Source organism: Chroicocephalus ridibundus, chromosome 4, assembly GCF_963924245.1.
Source record: "Chroicocephalus ridibundus chromosome 4, bChrRid1.1, whole genome shotgun sequence".
In the NCBI taxonomy this organism is placed as follows: Eukaryota; Metazoa; Chordata; class Aves; order Charadriiformes; family Laridae; genus Chroicocephalus; species Chroicocephalus ridibundus.
In genome coordinates this window covers 1,395,937-1,413,347 of record NC_086287.1, presented here as the reverse complement: position 1 = coordinate 1,413,347, position 17,411 = coordinate 1,395,937, and the positions used below count along the sequence as shown (strand labels likewise).

At 47.0% G+C, this 17,411-nt stretch overlaps 1 protein-coding gene across 2 annotated transcripts in view; it reads left to right on the top strand.

Moving 5' to 3' along the window:
* The window catches only part of DEAF1 (DEAF1 transcription factor), a 26,905-nt gene extending 9,494 nt beyond the window's left edge, over nt 1-17,411 (top strand). Inside the window, exons 8-13 of one of the 2 annotated variants that reach the window (XM_063331819.1) lie at nt 309-437; nt 1,188-1,316; nt 5,782-6,032; nt 13,096-13,161; nt 14,879-14,965; nt 16,529-17,411. In XM_063331819.1, the coding sequence (XP_063187889.1) occupies nt 309-437; nt 1,188-1,316; nt 5,782-6,032; nt 13,096-13,161; nt 14,879-14,965; nt 16,529-16,633 (767 nt within the window). In that variant the 3' untranslated portion in view covers nt 16,634-17,411. Of the gene's footprint in view, nt 1-308; nt 438-1,187; nt 1,317-5,781; nt 6,033-13,095; nt 13,162-14,875; nt 14,966-16,528 lie in introns of both variants that reach the window. The other variant, XM_063331818.1, reaches the window with a different exon arrangement.

The window sequence follows — 17,411 nt, the reverse complement described above, 5'->3', positions numbered from 1 at the left end:
CATACAATAATTGAAAAGGTGGTGATTTGGGAGGCATTATGTTCTAAATTAACGTTATGGCCTTGCACACCTGGAGAATAACCAGAGGCCTGCAGGAGGACGGCAGCGCCTTCGAAAGCCAAATGGGGCTTTTATTCCCATTTCTGATTGCATTGGTCATAGGCGTGATCCAAACTCGGGTGTCGCAGGCCGTTTACTGATCTGTCAGTTCTCTGCCTTTGGGTGATTCGGAACAGGGATAGCAACAGCTAAACAACCGAGCCCTCTGCGCTGAGTGTTAATTATGAAAGTACTTCTAATATTTCCAGTCACCGTGACTCCTTCTGGACAGATCACTACCTCCGGTGCTCTGACATTTGACCGTGCATCAACAGTGGAAGCCACGGCAATTATCTCGGAAAGTCCGTCCCAGGGTGATGTTTTCACTGGAGCCACAGGTAAGAGTTCAGGTGTATGTCTGCTAGAGAAGGAGAAAAAAAGGTTTGGACGCCCATTGCTATAGGAAGAACCATTTTGAATGCCGCACGAAGGATTTATTTCTCAAGAGCTTACAGAGAGACACTATATGTATCCCTCTGTTCTTCCTTTGAAATTATTTCAGCAGCTTGAAATCTCACCAGTTGCACAAAAGAAGTTAGACCTTTTGTCCAGATGTTGCAGCGGCTGATGTACACCTCTGCTGATTTCTAGGGTCTTCTGGTCACCTCTGCTATTTTTTTCACTCCTCCCTTGTCCTAAAATGCTACCAAAAAAAAAGGAAAACTATCTGAGTGTTGAAACCAGGTGAAAAATGCCAGAATAAGTCAAACAAAATATAAATGCACGCCATATATTTAAGTTCTTTCAATTTGATTCGTACATGGGGTTGTGAGCTCTGCTGAGGGAACCATCCTGCTCTGAGAACCATAGTTTGGAGTCCTGTGATTATTGGAAATATAAAGGCGCGCGGGAGGGAAGACGGCAGTAACCTGTGCCTTCAAAAGTGAAAGCAGAGAGATGAAATCAGTGCAAGACTGCCTTGCTTTTAAGTGTAGCATCATGCTACTGTTCCTCATTTGCAACCCTTGGAATTATCGTGGAGTATAGAAACTTGTATAAAATGTAAAAAAAATATGGGTGAAAGAAGCGTAAGAACGGCCCGACAGCTGTGTTATCCAGTGATTCATAAAGCCATTGTTTTTCTGCAGTTCAAGATACCAATGTCCAGCCGCCGTGCCGGGTCAGTCACCCCGAGCCTCATTATCCAAGTTACCAGGACAACTGTCAGATTTCGCCTTTTCCAGAAGCTGCACTGCCAACCTCTCATCCCAAAATTGGTACGGTTTATGTCTGTAATGTGAGACGCAGTTATCAGTGCTTCAGTTTACTCTCCTCTTCTTTCTCAGCAAAGGGAAAGATTGAGGCAGAAAAAGAAACATTTCTCTGTTTTGCTTATGAGTTTTGCGGTTATTAAGATTTGGAAAAACAGATTTTCCATTCTGTGGAAAGTTTTTCACTCCGTTGTTGAGAAATTTGATTTGTTGGTTCCTACCAGAGGAGGCTGTTGCGATCCTGCTCCGTGAATCCTCTTGCAATCCCCTGCCTTTCCTGAGGCTTTTGCTTCAAGGCTGTTGTCACCACTTGGGCACTGTGGCTAAACATTTAGTGTTCCATCTGAGGAGACCACCCCCTTTAAAATTAGGTCACAGAAGCTTTTCTAAGTGTTCTCACATCTGTGTAGGAATCCACGGATAGGTGCTGGAGGCAGTTTTGGGCAGGTTTGGTGTGCTGCTCTCCCATCCAACGTCACTTTTCCATCCCTTTGTGCTGGAGCGATGGGTGCTGGTTAACAAGAGCAGCGAGAGCCTGCCCTGCTGGGGTCACAGAGACTCTGGGGTAAAAAAGGAACAGACGGCATGAGAAATGATGAGTGCAAATTAGCCCTTTAGTGTTTGATAGGACGGCTTAAACTGATTATCAAATACCTCTTCAAATGTAATTATATTACGTCAACTTAATGACCTTTCATTTGCCTGTACTGGTAGAAACTGGAAGTGTTGAAGAAACTGGAATTGCAAATTTGGAGTGTTGTTCTTGTTTTATGTGTCTTTATCGAGCCTGGACAAGAGATATAGCCAGGAATGATCTGCCACTGGCTGGCTGATGGATTAGGCGATTTTTAGGACTTTTACTTCTCTAATTTCTATGATTCTGTGAAGTTTCTCTGATACTTCCTGATCTCGCTGACACAGAGCATCTGTAAGACAGGCAGGTTTTGATCCCTGTTACTGTTCTCTCAGATGTCAAGAAAAGATCATGCAAACGTGTTGTATTCCTTTGTGCAGTCTGAAGTCTTTCTTCTTTAAAGCCTGTGTTTTCCCCTCTCTATGACCTTTTATTTACTTACTTGGAGCAGCACAGTGCGTTCCTGCTCTGTCCAGAATGAAATCTTGTTGGTTTTAAGTCTTAGTCAGATCTTGATGTTACTAATTAAACATTGATTTTTATTTTTTTCACTGGCGAATACTTTCTCTTGACTGATACACCTATGCCAAAATGAGGAATCGGAAGTAATTCCCATTAGATAAGTTATCAAATGCCACGCTGTGATAAGTATTCTGCTGGAAATGTAGGAGTGGGAAAGGCTCTTCTGCAAACAGCTACTGATAAAAGACCAGTTTATCTTTTACTCATATCTAAGGGCAAATAGTTCTAGTCAGGTGCAAATGGATTGAAATTACTGTTTTAATTAAGGGCTGTTGAGCGTAAAATGTGGGTTTGCCCGTGTGGTGAGCTTGCAATGCTGTCTGTCAGAAAAGGTCACTCATCTAATGCACAGAGACTTGCAGTACCGTGGGGTTTGGGATTTGTTCTCTCTCTCCAAATCCGTGCAGGATTATTTCAGCTTTTGCTGCTTGCGTGAAAAACTACCGGGTGTGACTTGAAAAGGGTTAAAGTGTTAATACACTTAAATTAATTGATCTCTTGGAAGATATTCAGTGTTCAGTGCAGTCTTGCCAGAAGCCTTGTTTGTCTGCGGATGCTTTACTAAGAGGAAGTTCACTGTGAGCGGGACTGCTGGAGTTGCAGCCTGGTACAGGAAGGCCTGGTGGCCTTTGCTGTTCAGGACAGTATTTACAGTTGAGTTTTTTCAGGATGGTATATACAGTTGAATTTTAAGTACCGTTTGATGTGTAGTCACGATATTTTCCCCGAATGGGGGGGTGTCTGCTGGTCTGTGTTTTTAACCAGGGTGTGCAGTTTGCTGTTCTGTGTGAGAGAGGTTTGAGGCTTGTTTCTGCCTTTCTTTCTGGAGCCACCTTAGACAGACCAGCGTGCCAATATCTGCCCACGGGAAACTGATAATAAAGTAAATGAGAATAAAGTGCCTTTCAGATGCTTCACCCTCTACATTTTGTTCGGGAATTTCCCTTTTAGCAAATTTCTTAACTCTGGTTTCAAGGAAAAGGATCTGGCTCCAAGAATGGTCCATTTTAATGAAAACAGTAGTTAGTACACAGCAGCGGCGCCGACGCTGCCTGTGCTGTCTGCGAGGCGCTCCCTTGTAACGCTGCAGATGCTCAAGGACGTTCTCAGTGTATTATCGTGGGTAGCATCAGCGGTGCGGGGAGGGGAGGACAAGCTGGAGGCACTAGAGGTGTCAGAGTGATGCTTCTCAAGGGAGAGCAGACACTGGTTGGATGCGAATAGGATTTAAATGCCTCAGCGCTTCTGAAGTTATATTCCCGGCAGTGTTCCATGCTGCTCCGAGGGCCACAGCATCCATCAGTTGGAACGGTCCTGCGTTTATTATATGAACATGTCGCTCACTATTTAAAAGTCAAGGTAGCGAATTGGCATTTGGTGCCTGGAATACTATCAGCTCTGCCCTTGACAATGCAGAACTCTGGGAAGAAATGTGGTTTCTCAGCCTGCAGAATTTACTGCTTTTTCTGTGTGCTTTTTCTGAAACTCCTACCTAAAGATGCGAGGAAAAATCCTGAAATAGACTATTAGTCCATTTTAGGGTAATCGGACTGCGCAGCCCCGGTGTTGGTGGTGCCCTCTTTTCTCATAAACAATTTGGTGAGGAATTTAGAGTCAGCTATTGGTAGATGTGAATATCTTGGGCTTAATTTTATGGCAGATGGCGAGTATTTATTGCTAGAGTTAAGAGTTAAATTTTGGAAAAGTAAAGCCAGATAATGTTTGTTCCTGGAAATGTGGCCTGAGGTGAGTTTGTGCTGTGTATTGTTGGGTTCTAGATTTAATTTCCTCACGCTGTGGTCTCCCACTGTATATGCAAGCCTAGTGTTGGGAAAAGTAGATGTTTTAGTGACACAACAGCTGCTGGTTTTTTGAAACGTTTGCAAGGATAAGGCTAAGACAGACATTGTTGGTTTTCTAAAACTTTAATTTTCTAACACAGGCTTCGGGAAAGGGAGGACTGCGGAGCCCTGATAATTGAGGGAGTTGGAGGCAAGTTCAAGGCAAGTGTGATGAGGTTACCAGGGCAGGAGTTCAGCTTCGTCCTGGTGGCTTCCTACAAACGGCAGTTACTGCTAAGATTATGGTTAGGGTATGAAAAAGTAAAGGCTGCAACAGGCAGCAAAAGCTGCAAACCCAAATAATTGGGGTTTTTTTCTTCTTTTAATGCCCCTTGCCATATATTTAGAAGTATTGCTGGGCTTCTGTGCTTTTGTATTTTGTTTCATACCTGTGGCATTCTAGTTTATACGAGAGTGAAGAGTTGTAGTTAGGATTCTGGAGGAAAGGGCCGTAGACAAGAAATTGCTTTCTTGAGAACTGTCTGACACAGTAAATGTAAAGCAAATGTCAGGAGATGTTAGTGTCTGAAGCTAAAACTTCCATCTGGACTGTATACACCCGCTCTCGCCTTTGGGATTAGGCAAGGAGAGGTTTCGGAGCCGCAATGAGCATTGCTGTTCGGAATATTTGAAACAGATGCATATAGCTGTGAATACCTTTTATTCAAATTTTTGGTGTTTCAGTGTGGTGCATGTATTTCTATGCCCATAGTTTGTTTTCTGGGTAGGATGTAGGATGAAGGGGTCCAAGGAAATTACAATTGTTGAGGGCTTTTTTTTTTAAAAGGCTTCTCAACCGGTGTTTTTGGATAGTGCATGTTTGTAATACGTGTAATTTTGAGGTGATGATAACTGGCTTGGTTTTATTGCAGTCTTTGGCCAGGGTTATGGTTAAGATCAGAGTCCAGGAGGTGTAGGGGTGTGTGGTGTGGATCAGTCCCTATTTTTTGCAGTTGTGCAACGTAAGAATTGACATCTGCATAGTGATGTCCTGAAGCAGGGTTGTTTACCCAGTGTGCAAGATGCCAATGTACACACAGAGCAGAGGTATTTATTTAAATCATTTCTGTTGGGACAACAGTGACATCAGGATGTTTCAGAAAACTTGACGGTTTTGGTCACTGAATGATTTATTATAACTTTACTTAGCGATGGATAAGGGAAACATCGTGCAGCAGTGCTAGGAGGGCTTAATTCCTTCCTCGAGTAGACAGTAGGGTCAGCAGTACATGTTCTTCTGTTCTCTGGGTTTGAGAGCGCCCCAAAGGCTTCTTCTGCACAGACCGATTCTGTGCCCTTTGGGTCACAGAAGATAAGTCTGTTCAGCAAAAACTCAGCCGGATTGGAAATCTTTGCAGACCGTATTTAAAAAAAAAAAAAGCAACCAACCAACACAACAAACTCACACCCCCACACTTTATGGAAATGAAACGCCCTAATTCTCTATATTTTCTTTTTCTTTCTTCATATTCAGTGTTAACCTCACTCCCTGCCCTGGCAGTGCCCCCCACGACCCCCACCAAAGCCATATCCCCTTCAGTGGTGAACGGGCTGGAAGTGACGGAGCAGCGGAGCTGGCTGTACCTGGAAGAGATGGTCAATTCGCTGCTCAACACCGCCCAGCAGCTGAAGACTCTCATTGAGCAGGCCAAACAGGCCAGCTCCTCCTTCCGCGAGGCTGCGGTCACGCAAGCGAAAATTCAAGCTGATGTGGAGAGGAAAGAGGTAATTATGCCAGAGGAGGTGAGATGGCTCAGCCAAGGGCATCTTTTCGGCTGAGTGATGAACAGAATAATACCTCACTGGTTGTCACTGGCCAGAACAGTGGTAGCCCTCAGAAGCTGTTTCTCAATGTCTCGAGAGTGGTATTACCAAGATAAATCTTTCTGAGTTGTTTGTATGATGGGGAAAGGAGTAGAGTGCTCTGGGATTCCAAGAGGTGTGGGTAGCAGGCCAATAGTACAAACTGTTTGGTGTTACGAGTCCTGAGCTCTCCTGTCAGCCATCCTTAAATTTATGAGATGTGGACTCTGAATCCTCGTACAGGAAAGATGGTGAGTGTTCAGCCATGCTGTGGCTGCTCTCTTCATGCCAAGTGAGCAGGGCTATCAAAGAGGCTTCTGGTGGCCTGAAGAGGCAGAGGGATGAAAAGAACAGTGAGCTGTAGAGTTTATGGGGAAGATAAGCAGTACAATTAGAGGTGTCTTGCTGAGCGTTGTGCAAGCAAAGCTTGATCTCACATGAGTCTTGTGGTAAGACTGAAGGGCCGGCTGGCGTTACTGGAGTATTGGCTTGTACCTGGTGGCCCTTCTCTCCTTTCTGAGGGATTATCTACAAGGTCTGCCCTGTTCTTCCCGCTGTTCTTCTCTTTCATTGATGCACGGTAGGTAGGGACCCTGGAGTCTTCTTAACACCAGCTCACGCATGGCCCCTGAATGTGACTCAGTGCACTGCCAAATGCGTTCCCCTTCTCCCCCCCATCCACAGCTGCTGGTGTGGACTTGAGGGAGAGAGGTGGGGTGCAACGTACTGTGAAACTGGTGTCGTTGTCATTAGCTGATGACCTCCCTCCTGTACACCACACTATCTGCTGTTGCCATTGGCGTTATTGCTAACGTCAGCTTTCCACTGAATTCATAGGCACGAGTGTGCAGCAAGAGACCTTGAAGAAATGTGTGTGGGAAGACTTTGCTGAGAGCTGAGCACCCCTAGGACAGTCCTTGCAGCGTCTTTGATATTCTTTGCCACGTTGTCTCTGCTAAACTCTTCTGTACGCTGCATCCTTGATGTGCAGGTGTGTGACATGTTGAGAGTCTAATTCTTCCCTGCCTCCTGCCTGGGCAGAATGGGTGTTTGTGCTGCTGTCCAGGTTTGGGCCATCTGCTGCTAAAAACCTGCGTGTGAAAACCTGGAATACCCCAAAACTGGCAGCTTTGACACAGTTTAGAGATGAACATCTGACTTTATTTAACTTCACTCTCTGCTCTGTTTCCACTTTCTGTGCTGTCTTCCCTTCTGTTTATCCTTACCGTTGTCTCTGGAATGGTTGTTCAGAGCCCTTCCCCCCACCCTCCGATCCAAATCCAGCTCACTTCTGCGTAATTCTAGTTTCTTTTTGCCCCGGGAATGGGAGTTAAAATCCCTCCTGTCTGTTGATTAAAGCGCTGACTTTACAAGGCAAGGATGAGCATGTGTTTATTTCCAAAGGAAGTCCCTTTCCCAGTAACTGTTGAATCCCCAGTTACACAACTTGTGTGTCTTATCATGCTTCTTGTGTAGCGGGTACGTCAACAGTTTTGTATTTTGATAAAAACACTTGCTCATGGTGCTATTTTTTTAATATCCAAATAACAATTCTCAAGCTTGCTGCCGTGTGCCAGCATCTGGAGCCCTGCGGATGATACTGCAGATAGCTATTTCTGAATTCCTTCTAGTGAATTCCATTTTTGGAAAAAACTCTGGGTTTCGGGGTACAGGGCTGGCATTGGAAGTAATTCCAATAAATGTCAAATAATTGGCTGTCTGCTTTTGTGTTGGCCAGAGGAGCTTTTCTGATTTCATGAATGTTTCCCTGGTGTGTAACAGAAGTCGCTTTCCCACCCTAGGCGTGTGTGTGGTCAGACCGCTTTTTTTGATGGTTAAGTTATAGGAGGGGGAGAAAGAGGTGTCTTCCTGCCTTGGTGGTTGTTGATTTTTGCTGAGCCAATTTAATACAAAGGAAATAGGTGCTTTGTCACTACGTTGTGCTTGTTACCCCGACAGAACTTCCAAGGGCTGAGGAACGGGGGGAGCCGTCTCGCCCCCTGCTCGGTTGGCGGGGAGGGTGGGCGCAGCGGTGTGGGTGCTGCTCGGTAGGAGAGCCACCGGTTTGCAGAATTTCTGTGCAGCAGCATGGTCCCAGGTATTTAGAAGTGAGAGATTGTGTCATTGTATCAGAGCTGCGCAGCAAAGGCCCTACAACAGATTAAATTACAACAGAGCTGTAGACTCAGCTCTTCCTGGAAGAGGAGTTCATAGCAGGATTAAGGAAGTCTCTTGGGAGCGGGCTCGTTCCCAAGTGGATACACAAACTTCGTTGCCGTGACTGTGAATAATATGTATCTTTAATTTTCACAGCAGTGCAGAGCTGTTCCCCAGTTCGGTGTCCCAGCTGTCGAGGATGTTGAGTTCAAGCGCTTTTGATCTGGTGACCGTATCCCTGTCCCTCTGCCACCCACGCTGAGCAGGGAGGTGCCTCTGCCTCCCGACGGAGGAGCAGGACGGAGCACTTGGGACAGCACTGTCTGTACCTGCCCTTCAAGGAGGTCTGAAGCAGCCCCAAGTTTTAGAGAGTAGAGGAGAAGTGGCAAGAACAGCAAACGCTTAACTCGTGTGCTAGTTCTGTTTCAGTCTTCCTAGAGAGCAATGAATTAAGCATTAAGGATTTTTAATCACAGCTTATATGCTTTGTTGTATATTGCAAATCTATATGTGTTTCACTTATTATACTTAGTATTTAATGAGCTTTGGAGTTCATTAAATACCACAAATGAGCCAGTCTGCTCCCATATAGCAGCAGTTTGGTTGCCTTGGCTTTAAATATCGGAAGTTGTGCTCTGTGCTGAGCATCGGTAAGTGCTCATGGGACTTGCAGAGCTCTGAACCGTGAAAGTCAGGCGTTTGCTCCAAGTTTCTTTTGCGCAGGGGAGGCGTTTGTGCTGCCTGTAGGCTTATGTTCTTATCTGTGAAGTCAAAGAGCGGACATCACGGTTTCATTCTGGTCACGCTTGCTAATGATATCATTCAGGACTGTTCAAAGGAGTTTTAGGAATACATTATTCCCTTCATTTATATCGTTTTGAAGGTGGCAATGCCAACATCAGAGAGGAACTGTGGCAGGAAGGGGATCTGCTAAATGTAACAGGGGAAAACCATAAAAAATTATAAGTGCAGCATAAATTAGAAGCATCTACAGTCACGTTTCTTCCTTAAGATGGCATGCCTAATCTGGATTTTGCAGGAGGATTGGATCCCTAATTGCAGTTCCGAACACGTGGCGGTACCTAGATACAGAGTCCCCAAAAGCAACAAGAGGGGCGGAATTGCGGGGGGCTGAGCGTTTGGGTGTCAGGCTGTACAGCAGTGGAATGCAAATGCCTGTCACCACGGGCGATTCCAGAAAATACGGAAACGTACACTTGCCTTCCACTCTCTCTCATGTCTGACACGAGGGGTTTTCACTCTGCCTCCCTACGACAGGATTACAGCCATAGAACGCCCTGAGTCAGGGTCCGGGGGCGTCCTTAGCTGTTCTGAGGAAACTGTAGGTCAGATGCCAAAGGCTGGAGGTGAAGGTTTCACCAGCAGAGTTTTGCTTGCGCATCATTTTGTCATTTGTCAGTCCTCGCACGCCCTCCGTTGCTGTCTCTGGCCTTTTTAATTCCTGTACATTTGTTGAAGGGTCGTGGTTGGCTGGGCAAATCTCAAGACTGAGGATCTCTTCCAGATTTTGTTTCCATCTTTGCCACAAGTTATTTAGATGCCCTGAGGTAACTCCTTGGCCTCGCTGGGCCTCAGCCTGCTCTTTAACGTCAGGATAACGCTTCCTGCACAGGGGCCGTGCAGAGCCGTTGGCAAAGCGGAAGGATCTCTGGGTAAAAGGCTCTTGGAAAAAAGTGTTAACCTTGTAAGTCCTAGAAATAAGGGCCATTTGTAAACCCGAAATCTACAATTCCCGCATGTAAGAAAATATCTCTTTGGCAATAATTTCTTCTGAAACAAAATTCTTCTAGAGTCCAAGACACCAAATCCAGTTCCATTCATGTATCTAGAAGTCTCGTGAAGCGATATTCGGGAAGAAAAGCAAACCATAACCTGTCCAGCTCCGTGTTTATATCAACTTCTAAAATAAAAAGTGTCATGCTTATTGCAAAAAATGAAAATAACAAAATATTTGTAAGCTTTTTCTGAATTGCAGCATTTTGCATGGCATTCATTAAATAGAGCTGCTCTGTCAGAACTTCACGCAGCTGTTAAGAGAAAGTTCTCCACTGTCGTCATTAATTAGCTTGTGACTAATCTGATCCTTTGGTTGCCATCGGAATGTTGGCTTCGCTGCATTTTTGTTTTAGCGAAAACCATTTAGGAAGAGAGCGAGTGGGGCAGCAAGGGCTCAGTGTCTCTTCCAGGAGATATTTGAGAACTTGCAGGACTGGCCCCAGAGGAGCGGCTCAGCGACGGTCACACCAAGGCCTGGGGGCTTTGGCAGAGTAGGTTTTTTGAGCGTGCATTAAGCCATCGTTTCTAGCAGATAAACTTCAGGAGGGGGAGAATACCTGAACTCACCAAACTCTCTGCCAGAAGGCATGGCTGGAAGATAATGTAGATATTCAGGAAACGTGTTGAACAGTTACTCTGTATAAATTTTAAAAAATCGGTGTCAAAATCTGACAAGCGCTTTAATTGAAATAGCCTCTCTCTGGGTCATGCAGTGATGCCTTTGGAGCCCAGCCCATTGAAAACAAGGTGGAAGATTAAATCAGCTAACAGCTGGACCATCTGAATTCTTTTTTAGAAAGATTAAAACAATTCAGGGCTAGAGAGTATGAAATTAACCCAAAAAGGGTCGGGCATTCAAGAAAGGTAGCTCTAGTAAGCAAATAATGGTTTATGTACCCCAAAGCACTGGTGAAAACAGTTCAGAATTGGAGGTTATTGGTTTTCTGGAGCTGGTTTTATGAGAGATCTGGATGTGTCTGGCTTGATCCTCTCCCTTACCACACCTTTGCCTTCTCCATAGTTTCTGAATGGCCTGAATTCTTCACACCATGGGCTGAGCGGAACCAGAGGACTCGCTGCGGGCGGAGAGAAAAAGGAGACGAAGTGGGGGGATAAACGTGCGGTTTCCATCAGCAGGTTTCGGGGGCTGAGAGCGGAGGAGGAGGAGCTGCTGTGGCTCAGACAAGGACAGAGGCTTCCTCTTGATGTCCTTCTTGATGTTGGCAGTCTCCCTGGGGAACAGGATTAGCCACACTTGCAGAGGATGAAGTGGAGTCTTGGTGGTGGGAAGGGGTTTAATTCTGGATCTGCGACATTTGGGCAGAGCTGGAATTCAGCATGGTCAGCCCCGGCACTGTCACTGCCTGGCTGTTGCGGAGGGGACAGTAGCTGGGATTATGTGCACAAAGTTTTCAAGCTGGGTTGAAATGCCAGCTCACCGCGTGCTTTGGTATCTGTATTTCCACTTTTGTCACTAAAAAGAAGTTTAGAAACATTTCACAGTTTTCCTAGGCCAGTACTTTTAACACGGATCATTGATCTTTCACTTAACAGTGGAAAAATCGTTTTAATCTTTCCTGAAGAATCCCCAGTTTCTCTACCCGTGTGCCAGCTGGCAGAGGCCGCGGCATGAAGCGTTGAGTTCCAGCTTCTCCACAGCCGGTGCTCACTGACGTTCGTGATTCTCTGAAGAATCAAGGTCATTTTCTTCCTGAGGCTTAGCAGGACTCTTAGGACAGAGGCCACCTCTCAAGCGCGCCGCTGTATTCCCTGTCTTCACAAGAGTGCTTTTAAGTTGGGCACAATTTTGGTTTTCAAAATAGTAATTTTGCAGTTTCCATAGACGTGATGCACACTTCGCCTGCGCAGTACTGGAAGCGCTGGGGATGCTGTGCCTGTGTCCTGTCTTGCTAATTAGCCTGGTCTGGCCTATTTGTCAAATAATGGCAGAACCCAATCACGCCCCTTGCAGCAAGAGGTTTCCCTGCCGCCTCCTCCATCCCCCTGGAGTTTTTTAATTTGAATTTGTGTCATGGTAATGTAAAGGTTTTGAAGGTTGTGATTTCAGAGGAGAATAAATACTCTGATGGCAGGTCATAGAGACACTTGTAAATTAAGCCTTTAATCTCCTTATACGTTGGGTCATGGTCACTCCTGGATAAACCTGCTTTGGCTGAAGGTGGGGGTTCAGGTTTTTTCTTACTTTTTAACTGTTCCCAATAAATTTAAACCAGGGTTAGCACATAAGCAAATCGGGATCGGGTTTGAATCCCTTTGTTTTAGGACTCCCGTCTCTCGGCAGCGTTGGCTGCTGAGCGTGGCCAGGCAATAGGTGGAGCAGCGCCTGGTTGGACTTGAACTGGTTTGGAGTAAACCTGCAACACGCCTGAAACGTGCTTTGAAAGTCACCTCCAGAGGAGTGCTTAATTCCAAAACTGCTCGGAAGCCCTTTTATGCTTTTAGTAAAGGGAGGAATAACGGTGATGGTTGATGCTGTTCCTAAGTCTTAAGTGTGTTAATTTTGTCTGTTTTTTTCCCCGATCCATTGTGTTGGGCTATGCTGTCCCTTCTGATGTTTTTGCCTGTTAGTGGATTAGGATGACTCAACTGAACCCAAAATTTGGCCCAAGAAGATGGCACTTGGCCCTGTTACCCTGGCATTTTCCTTGTGTTTCCTTTGCTAACTTGTTAGGTTCTCGTGGGGGTTGTGTGTAGTTCCCTCATGGCAATTAAGGAGTGCTTGGCTGGATGGAGTGGGGAGCGTGGGGTTTGAGTAAATGCTGGACTTCACTGGCACTTTGTCACCTCAGGCCATTTCCTCACAGGCTTCTTCATCTGTCTCCACATAAGGGCACCGTGTCCCTCTCTTAGAAGGGAGGAGTGAGGTTCCCCTCTGTCCTCTTGCAACTGCAGTTCGGGGCTTGCCAGAAGCAAGCTCAGTGTCGGGACCCTCCGTGCAGAGCAGCCTTTTCAACCCCTCACGTCGTACTCTGGCTGTCAGATGACAAGTCCGCTGTATTTTTCTTTGCAGCAATATCAGAACCAGTTATTTCAACAAACAGAAGATGTGGATGGGAAAACAGAAATCATCATCAAGGTAAGCTGGGGGTGTCTCATATTTTATCAAGAGTCTTTTGTTCTTTGTCTTGTTCCATTTAAAGGTGCAGAGGCTTTTATCATTGCTACTGAAGTCACGTATTCTGTATTGCGTATCTTTCGCTAGCGGGAGTAATGTTTGAGCAGAGTGTCCCCTTTCCCAGGCCTTCCAGGTTTTCACAATCCGTTATTGTCCTCTGGCTGGGTTAGTGAGTCTCACTCCCCTGAGTGACGGCACTGCAGCTCTGACGGATGGCTCTCACTCAGGCCTGAGAGGAAGGAAACTCTCGTCCTTTTGGTCCTGTCAGCGGGTTTGCAAAACTGCGTGATTCCCTCTGGCTTTTGGAACGGGAGCGTGAGTTGAGATAGTTCAGACCCATGATTTCAGCCCTTACGGCTGTATGTGCTACTCGTTCTGTCTAAGATCTCCAGGTACAGCTGCGGGCACTGTGTATTTGCAGCATTTTCCAACACCGCGCAGGTTATGAACAGCCTCATTAAGTGTCCCTTTGGGACGGGCTTTGCAAGTCCCAAAGAGCAGCTTTCAGCCCCTTTTTGGTGGCCTGATTTCCCGGCTGTATGTCAGGAATACAAATATAGTTCAGTCACACCAACTGTTAACTGTAGGTACATGGGTCAGGTGTGAGCAGACGGCGTGATGAACTCGGTGTTAATCAGGGCGCTGATTGTTAGATTGGTTATGCTCAAAAGGGAAGGAGCCGGTGGAACTAAAGACGCCTGCGACACTTTCACAGCCGAGAAACGCTCCCTGTCACGGCCTCACACTGCTGCTCCGACGTGCTAATGATTTGTCAGTAATTTAATGAGTTGGAAACAGAACGCTCTGTGAAGTGCTTATTTTTGTGGTAGTTCAATGATATTTCCACCTAAATATACAGGTTATGTTAATTGATGTCACTGATACAAGATTAAAGCGATAGACACAAAAACAGCCTTTAAAAACCAGGTGTGATTTTTCATCCATGTATCGTATCTCACCTTGCTTCCAGGTTTAAGTCCTTGCTCTTGTTATAGCCTTCTTAATTTTACACCTCTGTCTTCTGTTTCCTTCTTGGGACACTGCTTATGTAGTCGTGCTGCTGACTGGCAGCCCCTAGTGCCTTTTTCCTCTCAAAAACCAGGGAAAGATTAAACTGAAGCGTCCCATCCTTACGCCTGCTCTTGTCCTTCCTCAGAGCCTCTCTCAGAGATACACAGGATTATATATTATAAACAGAACCACCAGCCAAATCTGCCTTTAAAACTTTACGTTTGAGATAAACTCCGAGGTTGGGTATGGGTGGCCTGTGTGTAGCCTGTACGCTGCTGTTGGGCACACGCCTGCCCCGGGCTAAGACTGACTCCTGCAGAAGCCCCCGGCAACGCGGCCGGGGTTGGTAAGACACATGTCAAGTTACTGGGGACAGATTTCCGTGACCACTCAGTATCTCGCCCGTGGTTTTGAAGGGCATCTCGCCCTCCAGAAAGGAAAGGAGAGATCCCTGCTAACGTGGCGAGGAGAAGGGGTCTCTGAAGGCATGTCCAAAAGCCAGCGGGCCACTTTGTTTTGTGTTCGTGTGTGGAGGATATATTGGGAAATGGGGGCTTTACCACTGCTCCTGCATCACGTCATGTTACAGCACCTGTATTACACTTTGGTGATCTCCCTGTTGTCATTATCTCTGACATTGTCTCTTTCCCATCCATTGTCACAGCAGTCCTGTGTCAACTGCGGTCGTGAGGCAACGAACGAGTGCACAGGATGCCACAAAGTCAACTACTGCTCCACTTTCTGCCAGCGGAAGGTACGAGGTTGCTTGGGAGTTGCAGTTTCAGTTGTCCAGAGAGGGCAGTGTGATCCTGGGGAGAGCCAGACAGCTCTGCCTGTCGCCTGGTGGGTGTAAGGACAGTGAGAAGAACGGGCAGCGGAACGCGCTGTGTGGTGGGGGCAGCCGGAGCACAAGCCTTGCACGGGGTCGGCAGCCCCAGCATCCCGAACCCACCCTGCCAGCTGGGTCGCCGAGCAAGGCTAGTGACGGGGCAGGTCTGCAGGGCAGGGTCCGGACCAAATGGGTAGGGAAGGTCTCGAGATTTGCACACCCCTTCTCAAAGGTGATCTAAAAATCAGAGCACCACCAGCAACGAGAGCGTGGACACCTCACTGGGAGCTGTGGGGAGCAGTCCCCTGGGAGCACTTTTACAACCCCTCCCTGCCGCTTCCTGGTGAGCTGGGCTCCTGCTCTGCCACTGAGGACACAGGGCTGTTATTCTTTACGTTATTTGTGATGCTACAGATGGTGCAGTGGGACAAACTGTAAGATTTTGAACACGGGAGGTGTGGAAACAGGTATGAGGAAGTATGGTGGAGGAAGCTGCTGTGCTTCATGTTTGGCACAGGTTCCATACAAAGACCCCTGGCACTCTGCTTTAGAGGAAAGGGTGATTTAGTTTGGCCAGGGCTGCAGTTCGCGGGCTGTCCAAGTTCTGTCTGAATCAGCTGAGGCCGGGTGTATTGAGTAGCTCTAGAATTTTGACTGGTTCCTTTTGCCTGTAACAGAGCGTAATGGTGGCCAAGTTCCCTGTCTGCACAGCAGAAAGAGTAAAAATACAAAGAAAGACCAAATGCGTCTTGCAGAAAATCCACACAGCCTACCTGCCCTGGCGTCCCAGGGACAGTAACGCCACCCTGGTGTCCTCTCAGTACAAAGTGCACTGGGAAACGCCACCAAGTACCCACCTTTTGTCCCCTCCTAGAGAGCGCGTCACTTCTGAGCAGACGTCTGCCTGCCTGTGGCTGGTGCTCTGCGCTGTGGCAGGGCATGAGGCTGAAGTGCTCGCCCGTAACCCATTCCTTGAGATTCCCCCTGTGTTCGTGAGCTGTGATGTGCGGCCTCTGGGTTGCGCGAGTTAGAGGAGTGTTCTGTTAGTGCAGATGAGAAGCGAAAGGCAGTAAATCCTGGGAGAAATTGTATTCCTCTCCTTGGCCATGGCTGAACTAAGACCCCCTGTATGGTGCTGTCCTTCGGGAGCGCTCGCTCGGAGTGAGCTGCCTTTCAGGAGAGGGTTTAACTCTCACTCTGTCTTAGTAAAATTTCCAAAACCTAATTGACATTGATGTCCTGGTTTGGATTTTGGGTTGAGAAGCCAGCATTCTGCTTAGTTTGTATCCGCCTCTAGCCTTGACCCAGTATGTGGCTCCTTTCCTGTCCGTCATTAGTCTCGTTTGGCCGAGCAGTAGCGACCTGCTCAGCCCATCTGTGCTGGAGAAAGCGCTTCTCAGACAGGGCTTCTCTTGGGGCCCGGGGTGCTTTTGTGCTTTCCAAGGGCCCTTTCTCTTCATGGCCTTTCCCTCTGCTCTCCCCTCGCAGGACTGGAAGGACCACCAGCACATCTGCGGCCAGTCGGCCACGGTGACGGTACAAGCCGACGAGGTGCATGTCACGGACAGCGTAATGGAGAAGGTCACCGTCTGAGCACACCTACCTCTAATCGTTCATGAGCAACGTGGTGCGGCCGGCTGGACCGGCGACCCAGCGCGAACGGTCTGTCCTTAACACACCACACTCTTCCCTCTAGCAAACTCATTTTTGAAAGACTTTTTGATACTGTGAGAGCATTTGCCAACTCCCAATCCTCTTCCAAAACCTTTGAGTAATACAGAGACTGTGAAAACCTCATCTGGAAAAAACAAACCCCACCAAACTGCAGCCGAGCAGTTGGGAGCCACCTTCGGCTTAAGGAAGCTTTGACTGTGCCGGACTGGAACCTCCACCATGTGGATTACAGCGATCTCCTCATCTCTCTGAGATGGATCTAAAGCAGGTGCTGCAATGAGATTTGCCAGTGTTTCCTTCTCCCCGTGCTTCCCTACCTCTCGTTTGAAAAAAGAAACAAACCTTCATTTCATTTATTTAATTGCCTTGAAAAAGTCAGTACAAGTTCTTAAGTCTGACATTAGAAGGACTTTTTTTTCTTTTTCCCCTGTGTTCCCTCTGTGCTGGGCAAATTTGGAACACATTGGAGCTTCTGCACTTAAATATAAGTAAAAAATAACACGTTGTTAAATAAAATGCGGTGAAATCATGAGCATGCCCGGCAGCACTGTTTCATTCCCGCGGCAGCACTTTGCCGTACTGACAAATGGGCTGCAGCGCGGCTGCGGGGACTCGGTGCAGCTCCGGCTGCGGTTTCACACGCGTGTCTTTGCTCTCCGTCTCCGTAGGTGGCGGCTGGGACGTGTCTGTTCAGCAG